A 20,403-nucleotide genomic window follows, 5' to 3' on the forward strand; every position below is an offset into this window, starting at 1 on the left:
CCATCAGGAACTTTGGCAAACATGACTTGAAGTCTTTCCTCCAAGTAGTGCCATGTAATACCGTCACAGGACACAAGAGGAGGAAATTAAGTGAATGGGACCAGTCTAGATTAGATCTCCAAATTCCTCAAAAATAATTAATTTTCTGTTTGTAGAAAGCATTATAAAAGCACTCCAAAAATATGCTGGTTTTGCACTGTTGCTTCATTAAGCTCATATAATCTGGCCCACCATAGCAAACACTTACAGTTGTACAGTTAAATTCAACACCCAATTCCTGCTGATATAAACTTCCATAAAGTGATTCAAAAACCTGATGTATTAGTGAAGCTGAATTCCCTTTCTGTGTTCAGTAGATAATATTAACTATGTTAGTCTACATTGTGCCCTCTTTACTCAATGTTGTTGGTACATTTACTAAACACTGCCAAGACCATACAGTGCTTTGGTCAAAACATTAGAGAAAGTTTTATCCTGCGAACTTGGCAGTTGTAAATAACAGTATTAGCAACTACACTGTAGTGCAAGTGCTTCTATGAAATGGATGAGAGCTTAGTTTAACATAAAGCAAATCAAAAATAATATCAATCAATTATAAATTTCATAAAGTTTGCTTATTCAACACAGTTCCCAAGTCCCAGTGAGTATGTACACAATATACACAGTTCCAGTTTTCAAACCTCAAGTTAAAGTTATGCATTTCATTGAAACCTCCTTTACTCCAGACTGAACCAAAGCAGCCCCGGCAGCAAGGTTTACATAAACAGTAGCTTGGAGTGTTGCCGGCACAGCAACATCTTCTTCAGATGAAGAAGAACCAATTCAGGGTGGATCCACGACCTAGATCTGGTGTCTTTTCATGTGCAGGGCTAAGTGATCAGAGCGGGAAAAGCTGCGGCTGCACACTGAGCACTGGAAAGGCTTGGCGCCAGTGTGTTTCCGGAAGTGGCGAGTCAGTTCATCAGAGCGTGCAAATCTCCAGTCACAGCCTTCCCAGGTGCACTGGTATGGCTTCTCACCTGCAATGGAAAAGACACCAGCGTTAGTTACTTGGCAACAACATCACCAACATTCTGTCTAATAGTCTCTTTTTTTAATTAATTTTTTATAAGTTACAATGCAACAAAAAGAAAACAATAAAGAGGTTTATATAGTGCAAAGCAAATGTACAGTTCATAACAATTAAAAAGCACCTATAGTAGAATCGTATAAAGTTAGTTACCACCCACCCTCCCACTTGCCAACTCCAAGCCAACCTTATGATATATAAAAAAGTTTATCAGAACTTTAATTACCACAGAACTTTATTAAAAGCATATTCAAGGAGATGAAGGATATGAAATGTGTTTTAAAAATCAAACATATAATATTTCTCCCAGGATATCAGGGCCAAGAGGAAAAATGGATCAGCCATGATGAAATGGCGGAGTAGACGCGTTGGGCCAAACGAGTCTTGCTCCTATATCTTTTATCTTATATAAGAAAATAGCTACAAAGAAGATGAAAAAACTACTGGTCTTATTGTACTTTAATCACCCAAAAAAATTCAGAAACCTTACTGTAGAATCCATTCATTTTATTAAACATCTGGGTTGAACACTTCCATTAATTTTTTTTGGAGGATTTAATCATTAGAATCACTACGGTGTTCTGAGAAGTTCTGAACTATAATTAATTTTAATTGAAGTAGAAGTTTGGCGATGGGGAGTAGTTGCCATTTCATTCTTTCTGTGTTAGTGCACAACAGAAGAAAACCACAGCTGCAGTATATGCATGCTCTGTCCTAGTACTGGAACCTTTCACTATGATCAGCAGACCAAACAAACTCAAGCAACATCAGTGGAGAGAGAAGAAACAAACCAGCATATCCTGTTTCTCTTACCGCTAATGCTACTTGAACAGCTGAATACTTTCAGTATTTTATCTTTTGATCCCACATGGGTAGGTATGTTAGAAACATAAAAAAAACCTACAGCACAATACAGGCCCTTCGCCCACAAACCTGTGCCGAACATATCCTTACTTTAGAAATTAACTATGGTTACCCATAGCCCTTCATTTTTCTAAGCTCCATGTACCTATCCAGGAGTCTCTTAAAGACCCTATCTTATCCCCCTCCACCACCGTTGCCGGCAGCCCATTCCATGCACTAAATGTTGCCAACTATTTTTATAAATGAGGGAGACCTGAGCTATTAGCAAGTTCCTTGATAGCTATATCACACCAAGGCCAGCCTGGTCTTTTCACAGAACAATCCCTACTGCATTTAAAATGAGTTGGCATCTTAAATGAACAGGTTAGAGGCTCCAAAGCGTTTGGAATTTGGAGCAAAAACAAACTGTTGGTGGAACTCCATGGGTCAAGCAGTCTGTCTGGAGGGGGAGAGGGATTGCCATGTTTGGGTCAAAACTCTGCAACAGGATTGAGACAGGAGAGGAGAGATAGCCGATACAAAAGGAGTGTGGGAAGGAGTGAGTCTGGTAGGTAATACTTATGGCACTCTGAAGGTAAAAGGACTTTTTTTTTGCATATTGATGTAATGAAATTGCCTGCCTTTTTAAGAGATAAACATTTAATGAATATACTGTTGGTGGCTGGTAAAAAGACTCTTACTAGGAAATAGTTATCACAGGAGAGCCCAACTTTAAATACATGGATGGAAATTACAATGGACATTTACAAAATGGAGAAGATAACAGCATCTGTTAATCATAAGCTGGAACAATTTGATTCATACTGGGAAAAATGGTTTAACTACATAATGCCTCATAGGCCTGATTTTATTCTCACAAATCAATGAATCTGTTGTAAAAAAAAATCACTTCCTACTTGTACATAGTTCTTCCCTTTTGCTTGTTTTTTCTTTCCAGTCTTTTCTATAAAAGTATACCCCAGATAAATACTTTGTGGAAGTTTTGTGATATATATGATTATATGATATATATGTACAATGTCTGAAATACATCCCATGGAAATGTTTTGTTTGATGAACTTCAATAAAAAAATAAATAACAAAAAAAGTTTCTCAATTCCATATTTCTTGTAAATACAAAATGATTTTTATAGATTATAACTTTTTTTGCAAACTGGCTTACTGAGGGAATTGCAAAAGTTTACTATAGGCATGAGTTGTCGAGAGGTGGGAAGGAGTGCCTTCCCTGGGGAAAGGCTAGGAATGAGCCAGCCATTCGAAATTTTCATTCCTTTACTGACCCGCACAATGAGAACTTTACAGAGTTCACCTGTTTGGTCGGATTTTATACCTCTCAGTTAATGGAAATTAAGGGAACTACAGGTGCAGGAAACCTCAAATAGTGAAATAAAATGCTGGAAATTCACAAACAAGAGAAAATCTGCAGATTCCGGAAATCCAAGAAACAGACACAAAATGCTGAAGGAATTCAACAGGCCAGGCAGTATCTATGGAAAAATAAAATGCAATCGATGCATCAGGTTGAAACTTCTGCATACTCTTTTCCACAGATGCTGCCTGGCCTGCTGAGTTTCCTCCAGCATTTTGTGTTGATGCTGGAAATTCAAACTGGCTCAGGCAGAATCTGTGGAAAGTAAGCAGAGTCAAACTTTCAGGTGGAAGGACATTTTCCAAAAGGCCTTTGGATGTTAACCTTTCCCCATCACATCTAATGTAACCCTTCCATCTCAGTAAAATATCTTCAGTGACATTCTGAACAGTCTCTGATCTTAAACAAAGTTTTTCTTTTCTCATGTGCTGTATAACCTTCTGAAAGCCTTTAGCAAATTTAGCCTTTTTTTTTAATAATACTCAATGTCTTCATCTAATCTTCTCAAATCTTCTTCAGCTTTTGGACCCCTCTGAAATGTGTGGACATTCAATTCTAGACATGATTAGTGGCAACATCTTTACTTGGTATGAGCCTAGCCACAGGTCTACATATCCATAGCTCTCCTTCCTCCACCTAACTCTTTAATCACCCACTCAAATTCCAGTTTGATAATACTTCTGTAAAGAACCTTATGATATCTTGTTCATGATGTTATGTCAGTGGAGTTATCATTACTGTTGTTAACTTCACAACGTATGTTGGTTATAATCACATTCCATTATGACATGACTGGACCTGTTTGCAAAATATGAGCTCAACTTCTTCTGAACTCAAACCCTATATGCTGACAGAAAGCCAGGAAACAAGTTCCTCTGATAGCTGGATGAAGTGCCACCAATCCCAAGACAACAGTTTTGTACAACCAGGATTGTAATGATAAGAATTGCTGTGAGAATTTGGGTGCTGGGAGAAATATGGGTTTTCTCATTCATTCAAGACATCAAAAGAGGAAAAGAGAAGGAGAGGGCGAGAGGAGTTGAAGAGAAAGTGTGGAAAAAAAGGGGACACAGGAAAGGAGGCTGAGAGAGCAGGAGACAGAGGAGACAATACCCTCTAATTTGAATGCTTAACCTTTTCACTTCAACAGATCCTGAGCAAGTTACTAAAATTATGTCAAAAACACAAGACAATTGGTGAGACTCCAATGGCTAACACAGATGGTGTGTGCAGAGATATACGATACAGTCTTTGCTCTGCTGTGCATTGCCACGAGGTCTGGGGCAAGACCTTCCAAGTCGAAAGTTGTACCCAGAATTACAATGAAAGTAACAGACAAGCACTGAGAAAGAAGTCCAGCAACTTCAGGATCAGTGGAATATAAGCCTCAACTTCAGAATCAGTTGAGACTCCAAAAGCGGTGGGGGGGCAGGGAAACGTGAGCAGTGTAAGAATGATTAAGGCTTGATGAGTTTAAATTCAGAATCAGAACCAATCATGTTTTTTTTTATCACTAAAATTTTTTGGTTTTGCAGCAGCAGTACAGTGTAAAACATAAGAATTACTATAAATTACAATAAGAATATATAAGAATAATGCAAAAAGACATCAAAATTGTGAGGTAACATTCATGGGGTTCATGAACCATTTTGAAATCTGATACGGAAGGAAAAATGCTGTCACTAAAATGTTGAGTGTGGTTCTTCAGGCTCTGTACTTCCTCCCTGATGGTAGTGATGAGAAGTGGGCATACCCTGGATGATGAGAATCCTTCATGAAGGACGCTGCCTCCTTAAGGCATCGCCTTTTGAAGATGTCCACAATAGTGGGGAAGTTGGTGCCCATAATGGAGCTGGCTGAGCCTACAACCTGCTGAAGCGTTTTCCAATTCTGCAGACCAGTGCCTCCAGACCAGGTGCTGCCGAAACCAGTCAGAATGTTGTTCTTAGGACATTTGTAGAAATCTGAGAGAGTCTTTGGTGACATACCAAATCTCCTCAAACTCCTAATAAAATATTGGCCCTGGCACGCCTACTTCATAATAGTTGGGCAACATCAGTTAGATACACCAGCTAACATCCTGATTACAAAAATCATCAAGTGTACATCACATGAGCTAGGCTGAATCCAACCGCAGAATACTGGTGGAGGCAGCTGTTCCACCATAGGTGGCTATGGTTCGGCAAATATTCATTTAAGCAAATACCTTAATAACAAGAAAATATTGCTTCCCACTTTTGTCAATCCCTTGTGGAAAGACGAAGCCAAGAATGTAATGCTCTAAATACTTTCATTGAATCGATGAAATGCACCTTCAAAACATTAACAAAAGATTCTCCAACAAAGTATACAAACTGCACTTTTATTCTTTGCCTTGTTGCATAACTGTTGAAAATATCAATTAGGCTAAGGTACCTGCACAAATGAGGACATGTTGTGGGATTCTATGCTTTTTCGGGTTTCAACATTCTTGTGAATACCAATGGATCAAACGTCAAGGATCTGGATTTTTTTTCCCCTGAAACAAAATCTGGTGTCCAATGCTCCCCCGGTGTTACTTGTTTCAGCTGTAATATGAGGTAGTGCCAGGCAAGCTCTTCAGAGGAAACTTGAAACTGTCCCACACAAAATGAGTCATGTATGTCCACAGTGATTAGGACAGTGCATAACCATACTAAACTGCAGTAAGCAAAAAAAAAACCCAGGCTGGAGAACTCTGCAACAGAAACAGAAAATGATGGAAACACTGAACAGGACTTTTAAGCATGATCTATCTCAGTTGTCAGAGATTCTCCCATAAACATTCTTTTTAAGGGAACTGATTTCCTCAGTCTGCTTCCTCTAGTGACACCCATTGTGGATGCATCTGGGGACAAAGAAACAGAGCTGAAAAATTAATACCCTCATTTGGATTGCTTTCTTTTTCCATGTCCTACTGCAAAGCACAGATGGAGGGGTGGAGATACTTATAAGTGATAGGTATCATCTGAGATGAAATAACACAGTAATATGGAAATAACTAACAGGTCAGACGGCATCTGTGGAAAGATAATCAGAGGTAATATTTCAAGTGGTCTCAGATGCAACTTTTGAGAAGATATGTTAACTTTGCTTCTCTACAGATGCTGCCTGACCTGCTGACTATTTTCAGCATTTCCCGTTTCAATTTCAGATTTCTGGCATCTGCTGCGTTTTTTTTCCATTTACTGAAATATTACATGGCACCAACAATGCGTGGATACATGGAAAACCAGAATGAGCAAACACCTCTATTCACAGACAAAGCCTTCCCCACCATTGAGTACATTTACATGCAGCACTCCTACAAGAAAGCGAAATCCATAATCAAGGATCCCCCACCATCCAGGCTGAGACCTTTTCTCACTACTATTAGGCAGGAGGTACAGAAGCCTTTGGTCCCACTCCACCAGGTACTGGAACAGTCATTACCCTAAAACCATCAGATTCCTGAACCAGTGTGGATAGCTTCAATCATGACTACTCTGAAATGATTCTATGACCTGTACTCTCACTTTCAAGGATCCTTTACAACTCATGCTCTCAGTATTATTTTTTATTTGCACAATTTGCATTCATTTGCACATTAGTAGTTAGACAGTCTTTGTTTATATAAAATATATTTTTTGTATATGCTATTCTATTTCTCCTGTAAAATTCCCGCCAGAAAATGAAACTCAAGGTAACATTTACTTTGAACTTTGAATGTTGACTTTGTTAACAAGAATGCTAAAAGGGGAATCTATGACAAAGGAGATACTTCACACTATGCCATATTTAAACGCTCTCCAGCCTCAATACAACCTGCCCAACCCAAGTGGCAACTGCACAAATAGTTCAAGTTGTCAGGTACTCATAGTGAAAGTTAATCTAAACTACTGCACTTCAATACTGCCAGAACCTTAAACCAAAGAATAGTTACATCACAAAGGGAATGCAAATATGGGGTGAACCTTGTGAATTGCTCAGTGGCGGGATGGAATGGATGCAGTATAACAATGGGATCTTTATCATCAAGGGTTAGGGAAGTGTCTGCCCTGTATAAAACTTTGATGCATATACATATAAATAATACCACTCATGTAATACCGTTTAAGTATCATGCTTAGCGTTGGATCGTCTGCACTTGTCTCCACCTTCTAAATAACTTACAATTGCAAAGAACTTACAGTTTTATCGGCACAACTGGGGTGTGCTGATATTTCTATGAACAGCAGTAGGATGCTTATTGCAAATCTCAGCCATCATTTACAATGAGTTTCACACTGTATAAGTCAGTGTTAATAAAGCTGATTCTGATTCTAATAAGATCAGGATCTAATTGTTACCTAACACTGGAGAGTAATGAGAGACACAGAGATGGCAGAGGAACCGAATGCATATTTTGCACCCAGTCTTCACTGTGGAAGAGATCTGCAGTACACTGGACGTTCAAGAGTGTCAGGGAAGTGAAGTATGTGCAGTGAAAATTACGACTGAGAAGGTGCTCAGGAATTTTAATGGTCTGAGGGTGGATACATCTCCTGGACTTGTTGGAATGCACCCTCAACTTCTGAAGGAAGTAGCTGGAGAGATTGCAGAGGGATTAATGATCTTTCAAGAACTGATCGTTTCTGGCATTGTACTGGATGACTGGAAAATTGCAAATGCTACTCCTCTATTTAAGGAGGATGGAAGGCAGCAGAAAGGAAATCTGTTAGCTTGACATCAGTGGCTGAGAAGTTGTTGGAATTGATTGTTAGGGATGAGGTTATGGTGTACCTGGAGGCTCAGGACAAGATAGGCCAAAGCCAGCATGAAAGAAAAATCCTACCTGACTACACTATTGTAATTTTTTGAGGAAATTACAAGCAGGGCAGACAAATGAGATGCAATAGATGTGGTGTACTTGGATCTTCAGAAGGCCTTTAACAAGGTGCCATACATGAGGCTGCTTAGCAAGGTAAGAATCCATGGAATCACAGGGAAGTTACTAGCATGGATGGACCATTGGCCAATAGGCAGAAAACAGAGAGTGAGAATAAAGGGATCCTATTCTGGCTGGCTGCCGGTTACCAGTGGAGTTCCACAGGGATCGGTGTTGGGACCACTGCTTTCTACGATGTATGGACTATGGGATAAATGGATTTGTGGCTAAATTTGCCAATGATACAAAGATAGGTGGAGGAGTGGACAGTGTTGAGGAAACAGAGAGCCTGCAGAGAAACTTAGATAGTTTAGGGGAATGGGCAGAGAAGTGGCAAATGAAATACAATGTTGGAAAGTGTATGTCATGCACTTTAATGGAAGAAATAAATGGACAAACTATTTTTTAGATGGGGAGAGAATTCAAAATGCAGAGTTAACCAGCAGGTTGAATCAGTGGTGAAGAAGGCGAATGCAATGTTGGCATTCATTTCTAGAGGTATAGAATATAAAAGCAAGGATTTGATGTTGAGGCTCTAAAAGGCACTCGTGAGGCCACACTTGAAGAATTGTGTGCAGTTTTGGGCTCCTTATTTTAGAAAGGATATACTGGCATTGGACAGGGTTCAGAGAAGATTCCAGGAATGAGAGGGTTAACATATGAGGAATGTTTGGCAGCTCTTGGGCTGCATTCCCTGGAGTTCAGGAGACTGGGGGGGGGGGGGGGATCTCATAGAAACATTCCGAATGTTAAAAGGGCTGAACAGATTAGATATGGCAAAATTATTTCCCATGATAGTGGAGTCTAGGACAAGAGGGCATGACTTCAGGATTGAAGGACATCAGAACAGAGATGCGGAGAAATTCCTTTAGTCTGAGGGTGGTAAATTTGTGGAATTTGTTGCCACGAGCAGCTAGAAGCCAAATCATTGGGTGCATTTAAGGCAGAGATAAGTAGGTTCTTGATTAGCCAGGGTATCAAGGAGTATGGGATGAAAGCAGGGGTGTGGGGATGACTGGAAGAATTGGATTAGCCCATGATTGAATGGTGGAGCAGACTCGATGGGCCGAATGTCCTACTTCTGCTCCTATATCTTATGGTCTTAACTCTGCATACTCATCTGCCAGTGGCAATTTTTAACCCCCTAATCTACCATTGCCTTGAACATATTCAAACACTCTGCTTTCAGCAGCCTTTGAAGAAAAGATTGCTCCAGAGTTTCTATCTGTCCCATTCTCAATCTACTGGTAAAAAGTCTCCAAAGTTCCATTTTGGAATTGTTTTGCCAATTTTAACCTGGGCAAAAATGTCATTAGTGGTACACTTCAAAAGTAGTTCACTGGCTTTACAGTATGTTGATGTATCCCAAAAGGGATGCAAAAGATGCTATAAAAATGAAAATATTTATTTTCTCCTACATTAAACTACCAAGCTATACTTAGCTTATTTTGTAAACCAAATAAAATCAATCTACATTTTGAATGAAAACATTTCAGGCTGAATCCATGTCAGCTCTATCTTGTGTATTTAATTAAAGTTTTATTTCAAAGTTCAAAGTAAATTTATTATCAAAGCACATACATGTCACCATATACAACCCTGAGATTCATTTTCTTATGATCATACTCAATAAACCCATAACAAAATAATAACCATAATAGAATCAATGAAAGACTGTGCCAACTTGGGTGTTCAACCAGTGTGCAAAAGACAACAAACTGTGCAAATACAAACAGAAATAAATAATTACAACTAAATAAGCAATAAATAGAGAACATGAGATGAAGAGTCCTTGAATGTGAGTAGTCCAATTGGTTTGGGAACATTTCAATAATGGGGTAAGTGAAGTTGAGTGAAGTTATCCCTTCTGGTTCAAGAGCCTGATGGTTGAGGGGTAATAACTGTTCCTGAACCTAGTGGTGAGAGTCCTGAGGCTTTTGTAACTTCTTCCTGAAAGCTGTAATGAGAAGACAGCATGATTTGGGAGGTAGCGGTTGCTGATGATGGATGTGCTTTCCTGTGACAACACTTTGTGTGGATGTATTCAATGGTGGGGAGGGTTTTGCCCATGATGGACTGGGCCGTATCCACTACATTTTATACGAATTCCATTCTTTAATTATTTTTAATTAAATTCAATTTAATTCTGAAGGGTCATTGACCTCTTCTCTGACTGACTGATCATCTCCCATGCATTTTTAGCTTTTTAATTCAACATGTTGCTGTCACTATTGACATCACTCTGTGTCACATAGCATGAACTTGTTCTTTTTTGTTAAAACACAACTTGTGCTTTATAATTGCATTCAAGCATTGGCAGACAAAGAAATATTAAATCTGAGGGCTCTCTCATTCAAATTACACAGATGCAGTGCACCAAAGTTGTATTCAGCTAAGGCATGCGGTTACAGTTCACTTCAACATCTATGTATACCTTACACCGAGAACGAACAGTGCTCTGACACAAGGTTGGCACGTCAGCATTTAATATATTCCACTCCAGCATGCTTGAATATAATATATCAATGACAATCCAATCAGATTTATTTCAATTATGTTTAAATAGGGAATGATACAATTTGGCACAAAACACCCTCATTGCAAGTTATCAAACTGAAGCCTTTTTATAGGTGACTAATCACCAACTTACAGTGGTTGCTTTAGTTGCTGTATTTTGACCATAATGTGCAGCATATTTTCCCTCACTCCCTTCCCCCTTCTTCCATTTCCCACTCTAGCTTCCCTTTTTACCTCTTCTCTTCTCCTCACCTGCGTATCATTTCCCTTCTCCCTTCCCTTTTTCCCGTGGTTAACTCTCCTCATCCATCAGATTATTTCTTCAGCCCTTTACCCTTTCTACCTTTCACCTCCCAGCTTCACACTTCAGAATCAGATTTAATATCACCGGCAAATGTCTTGAAATTTGTTAACTTTATAGTAGCAGTACAATGACTTCATGATAAATAACCACGTAGAACAAAAACTGAGCTACGCTAAGTATATATATGTCTGCTAAATTAATTACTGAGTGTGTGCCTTCAGGTTTCTGTACCACCTTACCAATGAGGTACAGTCTGCAGAGCATATGTCTTGGGTGTTGGAGATCCTGACTGATGTAAGGCACCATCCCTTGAAGATGTCGTGGATACTGAAGATGCTGGTACCCATGATAGGGCTGACTAATTTTACAAGTTTCTGTAACTTACTTCAATCTTTTGCAGTAGTCCCCCCACCAGAGAGTGATACAGCCGGTCAGAATGATCTCCACAGTACACTTTTAGAAGTTTGAGTGGTTTGGTTGACAAATGAAATTTCCTCAAACTCCTAATGAGATATACTGTAGCCACTGCCTTGTCTTCTTTATAGCTACATCAGTATGTTGTATCCTGGTTGGGTCCTCAGAGATATTGACACCTAGGAACTTGAAATTGCTCACTCCCTCCCCTCTGACCTCTCTAAGGACTGATATATGTTCTCTCATCTTACCCTTTCTGAAGTCCACTATCAGTTCTTTGGTCTTACTGACATTAAGTGCAAGTTTGTTGCTGTGATACCACTCAACACGCTGATATATCTCGCTCCTCTACGTGTTCTCATCACCATCTGAAATCACCAGCAGTTGTATCGTCAGCAAATTTATAGATGGCATTTGAGCTGTGCCCAGCCACACAGTCATGGTTGTAGAGAGAGTAAAGCAGTGGGCTCAGCACACATCCCTGAGGTGCACCAGTGTCGACTGTCAGCAAGGTGGAGATGTAATTTCCAATCCACGCAGATTGTAGTCTTCCAGTTAGGAAGTCATGGATCCAGTTGCAGAGGGAGGTACGGAGGCCTAGGTTCTGTAGCTTTTCAATCAGGACGGTGGGAATGATGATGTTAAATGCTGAGCTATAATCAATAAACAGCAACCAGACATAGGTATTTGCATTGTCTGGGTGATCCAAGGTTGTGCGGAGAGCCACTGGCATTGTGTCTACTGTGACAATAGGCAAATTGCAGTGGGTCCAGGTCCTTCCTGAGACAGGTGATGATTCTAGCCTTGATGTAACTCCCTGGGTCGCCTCAGGCTCGCTCAGCTCATTCTTGTCTAGGGGGAGCTGCCTTCGGCCTCGCCAAACTGGGTAATCAGCTGGTGTGGATGCTGTGTGATGTCCCCGCCTCGCCCAAAACCAGACAGTACACCATATGCGATTAAATGAGTACAATTTATAAAGGTTACTATAACTAAGTGATTAATAACGATACAGTATATATGAAGAGAAAATTAAAGAAAAGGCGCCAAACTTATCAAAGTCCAAACCACTTCGTGCACAACCGTTGGAGCTCAATTACTGAAGTCTTCTGGCCACCATTCGATCCCCTCCGAACTCCTCGACTCGCAGCTCAGAACCCTCTGAACTCCTCGACTCTCCAAACAGCTCAGGACCCTCCGAGAGGTCAACCAAGCACATCTAGCTTCATCCCCCCCCCCTCGGAGAATCTCCCGGCCTCGGACCCCCCTTTGGGGTCCGATCCTCGCCCAGCTTAGAGCATTGCGTCCTCTCTCTCGACCCCCTCGCGCCGATCTGCCCAAAAGCCCGTCAACAAAAGCTTACAGACTCAGAAGAACATTAATCCCCATTTGGTTTACAAAGGAATACCATTCTCGTTATCAGTAAATTAGCATTCCTGCTAGTTAACAAAAGGAAACCCTTTCCCAACAGTAACAAAAAAAAGAAACCCCCTTTACACAAGGTTGTGCGGAGAGCCACTGGCATTGTGTCTACTGTGACAATAGGCAAATTGCAGTGGGTCCAGGTCCTTCCTGAGACAGGTGATGATTCTAGCCTTGACCGACCTTTGAAGCATTTCTTCACTGTAGATGTGTGAATGCTACTGGATGATGGTCATTGAGGCAGCTCACACTGCTCTTCTTGTGCACTGGGATAATTGTTGCCCTTTGAAGCAGGTGCAAACTTTTGACTATAGCATTGAGAGATTGAAAATGTCTTTGAATACCCCTACCAGTTGGTTGGCACGGGTTTTCAGAGCCTTACCAGGCACTCCATCAAGGCCTGTCACCTAGCGAGGGTTCACCCTCCTGAAAGACAGCCTGACATCGGCCTCCGTGATTGAGATCACAGGACATCAGATGCTGCGGGGATCCTCATAACTGTAGTTTTATTCTCCCTTTCAAAACGAGCATAAAATATGTTGAGCTCATCTGGGAGTAAAGCACTGCTGCCATTCATGCCTCACTTTGCAATGTCCTGCAGACCCTGCCAGGGTTGACATTCATCTGATGTCACTTATAAACTCTCACTTCGTTTCCCCTTCCCCACCCACCTGCCTTCCCCTGCACCTATTACCTTCTAACTTACTCACTCTTCCCCCCCCCCCCCCGCCCCACCTTCTTATTCTGGCTTCTTCCCACTTCTTTTCCAATCCTAGTGAAGGGTCTTGGCCCAAAACATCGACCACTTATTCCTTTCCGTAGATTCTGCCTGACCTACTGAATTCCTCCAGTACTTTGTGTGTGTTGCTCTGGATTTCCAGCATCTGCAGAATCCCTAGTGTTTGTGACTTGCAGTACATTTTGTTCAATTAAAATACTTCCATACAAATTATAATAATTTAGACCAAGTTTCAAAATACGACATCAGTATGTTTAAAGAATGGTCTCAAGTAATGTCTAAACCTATTTAAAGGTCTCACACACACACACACACAATGCTGGAGGAACTCAGCAGGTCAGGCAGCACCTATTGAAATGAATAAACAGTCGACCTTTCGGGCTGACACACCTCTTCAGGACTGGAAAGGAAGGGGGAAGGTGCCAGAATAAAAGATGGGGGAGGGGAGGGGAAGGAGGATAGCTAGAAGGTGATAGGTGAAGCCGTGTTGGTAGGAAAGGTAAAGGGCTGGAGAGAAAAGTAATCTGAAAGGAGAGGAGAGTGGATCATAGGAGAAGAGGAAGGAGGAGGGAACCCAGAGAGAGGTGATAGGCCGAGGAGAAGAGGTAAAAAGCCAAAGTGGGGAATAGAAGAAGAGGGGAGGGAAAGCAATTTATTTTAAACCAGACAGAGAAATCAATATTCATCCCATTATGGAGGTGACCCAGATGGAGTAAAGGGTGTTACTCCTCCACCCTGAAGGAGGCCTCATTATGGCACAAGAGGAGGCCATGGATGACATATCCGAACCGAATGAGAAATGAAATTAAAATACTTAGCCACCGAGACGTTCCACTTTTGGTGGACGGAACTATTTAAAGGTGATTATTCACCACCCCTCCCCCCCACCCACACACAAAACAAATAAAAGCAGTCTACATTTAATTATTCTCCCAATCACAGCTGGAGTAAAATGTGAGCTGAGTGAAGCAGTGTGATCTATGAGACATTCCTGTCATTTCCACTGACAATGCTGCAATAGTAATTCCTGTTGATAGCCAATAATTCTATCTATTACAAAGCTATTAGTTGCTTACTGTTCCCCAGGAGAGGAGAATTACTGTATTATACTGCACATAATGGTAAAAATTGAATCAACATTTGAGACTTTAGTGCCTGGAACTTTGTTACTTAGTACAAGAAACAACGTCAACTCACCAATGTCATTCCAAACAGACAACAGTCTCTAACTGTTATACTTATATGACATATTCACAACAGGCTAATTCCTGGAAGCAGAATTAAGAGTCACTCGATATCCAGCATGCAAATCTCCACAAAGTCTTCCTAAGGTGCCAAAAATTATTGCAAGAACAATCTGTTGAATTTATTCGATGAACCGATGGCAGGGGAGCTGTGTGACCTCAGTTGTAGCAAGGACTAGGCCTCAAGCCATGGGCTCACCTGTTGCAGCCATTTAGGAGAGGAGGCGTCAGAGAGGCTGCGGCATGGCGTCCATGCTGGACTGGGAGCAGGCCACGCCAGTGTTCACGTGGTAGAAGACAAGGTGGATTGTGTGCGTGTACGCATTTGTTCATCTAGAGATTGCGGAGGGCTCGTTCTTGCTGAGAATTATCCATGCTCCATGAATCTGCAGGATATATCTCTCAGGGACTTGGTCTATATTACATATTTTTTGTGTGGCTGTATGTTCACTGCTATCTGGTATGTGCAATATCTGCTTTGTGCTGTTTATGACTGTTGGAACTATGTTTTGCACCTTGGTCCTACAGTAATGCTCTTTCATTTGGCTATATTCATGGGTATTCATACATAGTTGAATGACAATTAAACTAGAACTTGAAATTAGTGGGCACAAAGTCCAATTTCTTCAGAACATGCAATTGAATCTACATGATCACAGACTAAATACTAGTTATTTCAACATAATTGTAGTAACTTAAAATATGTTGATCTAGACTTTTACATCAGCAGGAGTTGACCAGGAGTCTTCAGAAGTCTTGAGATGCTATTCTACAAGATCTTCTATCTAAATGCCTTTTTCTTGGCCTATTCCCATGTTGCTTGGCTTCTGTAGTTACCAGGCATCCAATAAAGTCCATACTTTTGCAGCCTGCTGATTTTCAACCCTAAATTATTGGTTTATTTAGAGATAGAGCGTGGAACAGGCCCCTCTGGCCTAATGAGCCACATTGCTCAGCAATACACTTATTTAACCCCAGCCCAATCACAGGTGTCAAAATGGCTGTTATGATGAGTCTGGTGTGGTAGTGTAGTGGGTAGTGCTTGTCACTTTCAGCTTCCACCGTTGGCTAGCTGTCGCGAGAAGGAGAGCTGAATGTGTAATTCCCTCCCTGCTCATACAGATTAGTGCCTCCTCGCTGGCGACACATAGAAACTAAACACCTCTCAGACTCAGCGTTTACTACAGAGGACAGGGAAGAGCTCTGGGTCCTGCACACACGTAGCACGCAGGCCCACCAGTGTGTGGACATGTCCTGGTGCTTGTGAACCAGATCCCCACAGACCTCACCGCCTTGTGGGCAGCCTTGAGAGAGATAAAAAGCTACAGGAGTAAGTTCAGACAGCAAATACAGAGTGAAACCCCAAGGTGGCAGGAGGTTAGTGAACATCCTTATGGCAGCTCCTACAGCCAAGCCAGTACCAAACGTATTGCTTCATAAGCTTTCCTTTGGACTACACTGGTGAGGCCGAGAGGGGGATCTTGTTGACTGAGCATCCGAAGATCTCCATACCTCCACCCAGGCTTGTGATGATATCATCATCACCCATTGTCCTTCAAGACTGATGGATGTCAACCAATCACAGGACAATATACAATGACAAATTAACATACTAACCAGTACGACTTTGGTACGTGGGGGGAACCGAGGCACCCAGGGAAACTCACACGCTCACAGGAAGGACGTACAAACTACTTACAGATGACATCACAATTGAGCTCCGAACTCCAATGCCCTGAGCTGTAATGGCATCACGCTAACCACTGCGCTAGCTATCCTTTTATTCTGAGAGTTTGGATCCTAGTTTCCTCCTCCACGCATCTACCCTGAGATTTGAACACTACAGTGAGGTCACCTCTCACTCTTCGAAATTGTAAAAGGCCTAGTTGTTCAATACAGTAGATTTCAGTTAACTGGGACACATCGGGACCAGTACATTTTGGCCCAATTATATAGCTGCCCCAATTAGCTGAAGTTTCATGAAAATAATTAAAAAGATGAAAAAGACAAGCTACTATGTAACTGAATAGCAAATTATGTACAAATAAAATACAGAATAAATCAGAACATGACTAATGCTGTACAGTACTATAGCACTGTGTATTAGTTATCAACTGACGAATTCATCCAGTGTACAACATGGCGTGTCCAGAGAGGGGGAGCACCTCTGGTGAGGGGCTTGTTGTGTCCATTCTAGAGCAACTCATACACCTTCAGCTCCCAATGGGCACTCAGCTCGTAGCTGTGTATGTTGTTTATATGTGGTACCAGCCACACCCTGGTACACCACTTTGACGGGTGGGTCTCGTACCCCAGTGAAATAGGGTATGTCCTAGCACGTGAAGTCAGCTCTGGTGGCAGATCAGGCAGATGAGAAAACCAGTGAGATACAACAGCCAAGAAGGCAGTTCTGCAATGCTTCATGGAGAACGAAGGGCACGACAAGGCACAGAAGTAGTAGTCACGGTTATCCAATGTAACCGAGGAAGATTCCTGTTTGTGACAACTACTTGTACCATTGGATCCTGATTTCCAAGGTTGAGAGAGTGGAACTGTCCCAAGTGCAATGTTGCTTCCACTCTCCTGCACAGGTTCTTTTGTAAAAGCACAAAATGCCAGCAGAACTCAGCAGGCCAGACAGCATCTACGGGAGGAGGTAGTGACGACATTTCAGGCCGAAACCCTTCATCAGGAGTTCTTCTGATTGACTGGAAACATACAAAATTAGTGGCTGACATCTAGTGCAGATAATAGATTGCCCTTCACACAATGATTTCCATCGTGTTTTCTAACTCCAGAAACACAGGAGTGAGGTACTTGTCTACTTTGTTTTTTTTTAAATGAGGCGCTCACGTGTGACATGGTGGCATAATGATGTACGCCATTCGCATACTTCTTACATAATGAATCATGTAAGAAAATGAAGAATGCTTAATCATACAAAAGATTTACAATATTACTCAAATATTATTGAAATATTAAATACATATCACTGCTTCCTGCTTAGCTATAAACTCAACTCAATATAGAATGCATCTCAACTCAGATATGTACCATATTGCTCTCTTATCATATATACACAGCATACAACTACTATATAGACATCCACAGCATAGTAAATTTTAAGTTGTCCTATTCAGGCCAGAAGATTTAATCACTGTAAAGGATTTCTTACTCTTGGGGGATAATCGTTCCTGACGGGGGGGGAGTCATTCTGCTTGGCAGGTGAGACATATGGCTGTGAAACAACCTCAGATTCTGGGGCCTCCTCTGTGGTGGTTGTAGGAGGTGACTCTGGGACTATACAAAGTGGTTCTGACAGCTCTGGACAGCTTTCTTCTCTAATAATTGAGTCTACTCTCCTCAATTGATCGATATGTTGTCTCCAGAGGACATCAGGTGCAATCTCTACCGTGTAAGAGAGTGGGTCAGTTTTGTTCTTAATCCTTCCAACTACTCACCTTTGATCATCTCATTCATGCCAGGACTGCTTGTCCAGGATTGAAGCATTGCTCCGCCTTGTTTGACAAGCCCTTAATTTGTCTCAACTGTTTGTCCTGCTCACTCCTTCTCAGATGGGGTTTGAGGAGATACAAGTGTGAACGCAAGGGACGACCCAAGAACAACATAGGTTATGGAGTGTGCTGTATGGTGATATGCAAGGACTAAATTGGAGAGATCCTGATTCAGTGTCTGTATAATGTGTGCTGCTGACGTTGCTAACAGTGTGTTCTTTAGGCTCTGGACTATCCTTTTCACCAAGCCATTTGTAGCTGGTTATTATGGTGCAGATGTAATATGTCTTATTCCATTCATTTTCAGGAATGACTAACTTTTCCACCACAAACTGTTCTCCATTGTCACTGACTAAGTGTCCTGGAACACCAGTCCTTGAGAAGAGGCTTTTCAACACAGCAACAGTGTGCCAGGCTGCAGTGGAGACTATCGGGAACACTTCTGACCACCTTGAAGATTCATCCACTCCTACCAAGAAATTTGTGCCCATAAATGCTCTGGCAAAGTACATATGAATCCTCTGCCAGGACAATGTATGTCATTCACAGGAATGGTGCTGTTCTTGGCATCTTCTGGATGTGTTGGCATCCTAAACACTGCATGGTGAGCTGCTCAACATGCCGATCTATCCCAGACCAGACAAAGTTCTGAGACAACACTTTCATTTTGACCACACATAGATGACTGGCATGTAAGCTCTTCAAACAGTTTAGCTCTCAGCTTGGTTGATATCGCAACTCTCAGTCTCCACGTAAGGTAACCCCAGTCAAGGGAAACTTCATTCCGGTGCTGTTAAGCATGGGGAACTGGAATTTCTGATGCACATTCCAGCCATTTTGGGTTACCATGTAAACCTGCGACAATGTGTTTTTCTCCCTGGTTTCCCTTTGGATCATCTCTGCCATAATAGGGAGACTTTCAACTTGCATTAGGGAGAACACTTGAAGAGGAGTGTTTTCTTTTGTAAATTTTTTTAGAATTTCCTTTTCTAGGGGTAAACTAATTAGTTGCCCTCTTGAATTTAATCTTGTAATTGTGTCTGCCAAGAAACAAAGACCATCTCCGCATTTGTGCTGCTGCTGTTGGTGGAACACCCTTCTGTGGATTGAAAATGGACACTAGTAGTTGATGATCAGTAATCAGGGTAAACTCTCCCCTACAGGTACTGTCAGAAACATTTTACACCTTAAATGAGACTCAAGGCCTCTCCGTCAATCTGTGCGTTAGTTTTCTCTGCAGCTGTAAGGGAACATGATGCAAGGGCGTTCACTTCCGTCACTCATAACATGTGACATCACAGGCAAGCTTCACTTTGTGATGTGGATCATGAAGTGTGAGTATAGCGCCTGACATCACCATTCCTTTGAAATCCACCCCAATGTGTTTTGTACATTGCCATTTCTTCCTAATCTATAGTAATAAGTTGAAGGGGTGGAGCATGGTAGCCAGGTTTGGCAGGAACCTGTTTTAGTAATTGATAAATCTTAAAAAGGGCCACAAGTGTGACATGTCCTTTAGCCTTGGGGCATCCACCACTGCTTGAATTTTTTTCAGCACACTTGTGTAATTCTTGCATGTCAATGGTGTGACCACAGTAAATGATGTTTGATTTTCAAAATTCACACTTGTCGCATTGTGCACTGAGCTCATAATCTTCTATTCCTTTTAACATTGGCTTGACATTTTGGAGATGTTCCTTGTCATCTTCATTGGTAACAATGATATCTTCCAGGTAACACGGAGTGCCTTGGCAGTCTTGCAGCATTTGGTCCATAGCTTTCTGCCAGAATGCAGGTGCAGATACTACACCAAAAATAGGCCCATTGTAGTAATAAAGCCATTTGTGAGTATTTATAGTGAGAAACACTTCGGAGTTTTCCTTCCATCTCGGTCTGCAGGTAGGGTTCAGCTAAGTATACTTTCTAAAGTGTTTCCCTCCAGAAAGGTTTGCAAACATATCCTCTAACCTTGGCAAAGAATAATGCTCAACTTTAGTACTGAGTTGATGGTGACTTTAAAATCAC

The 20,403-nt window shown here is 41.5% G+C and overlaps 1 protein-coding gene across 3 annotated transcripts in view; it reads right to left on the reverse strand.

Moving 5' to 3' along the window:
• Positions 1-544: 544 nt before the first annotated feature.
• Positions 545-20,403, reverse strand: part of LOC132394374 (Krueppel-like factor 5) — a 66,966-nt gene continuing 47,107 nt past the window's right edge. For all 3 annotated transcript variants that reach the window (XM_059970443.1, XM_059970442.1, XM_059970444.1), the window contains exon 4: positions 545-1,019. In XM_059970443.1, the coding sequence (XP_059826426.1) occupies positions 841-1,019 (179 nt within the window). In that variant the 3' untranslated portion in view covers positions 545-840. The remainder of the gene's footprint in view (positions 1,020-20,403) is intronic.

This window comes from Hypanus sabinus, chromosome 5 (assembly GCF_030144855.1).
Source record: "Hypanus sabinus isolate sHypSab1 chromosome 5, sHypSab1.hap1, whole genome shotgun sequence".
Taxonomy (NCBI): Eukaryota; Metazoa; Chordata; class Chondrichthyes; order Myliobatiformes; family Dasyatidae; genus Hypanus; species Hypanus sabinus.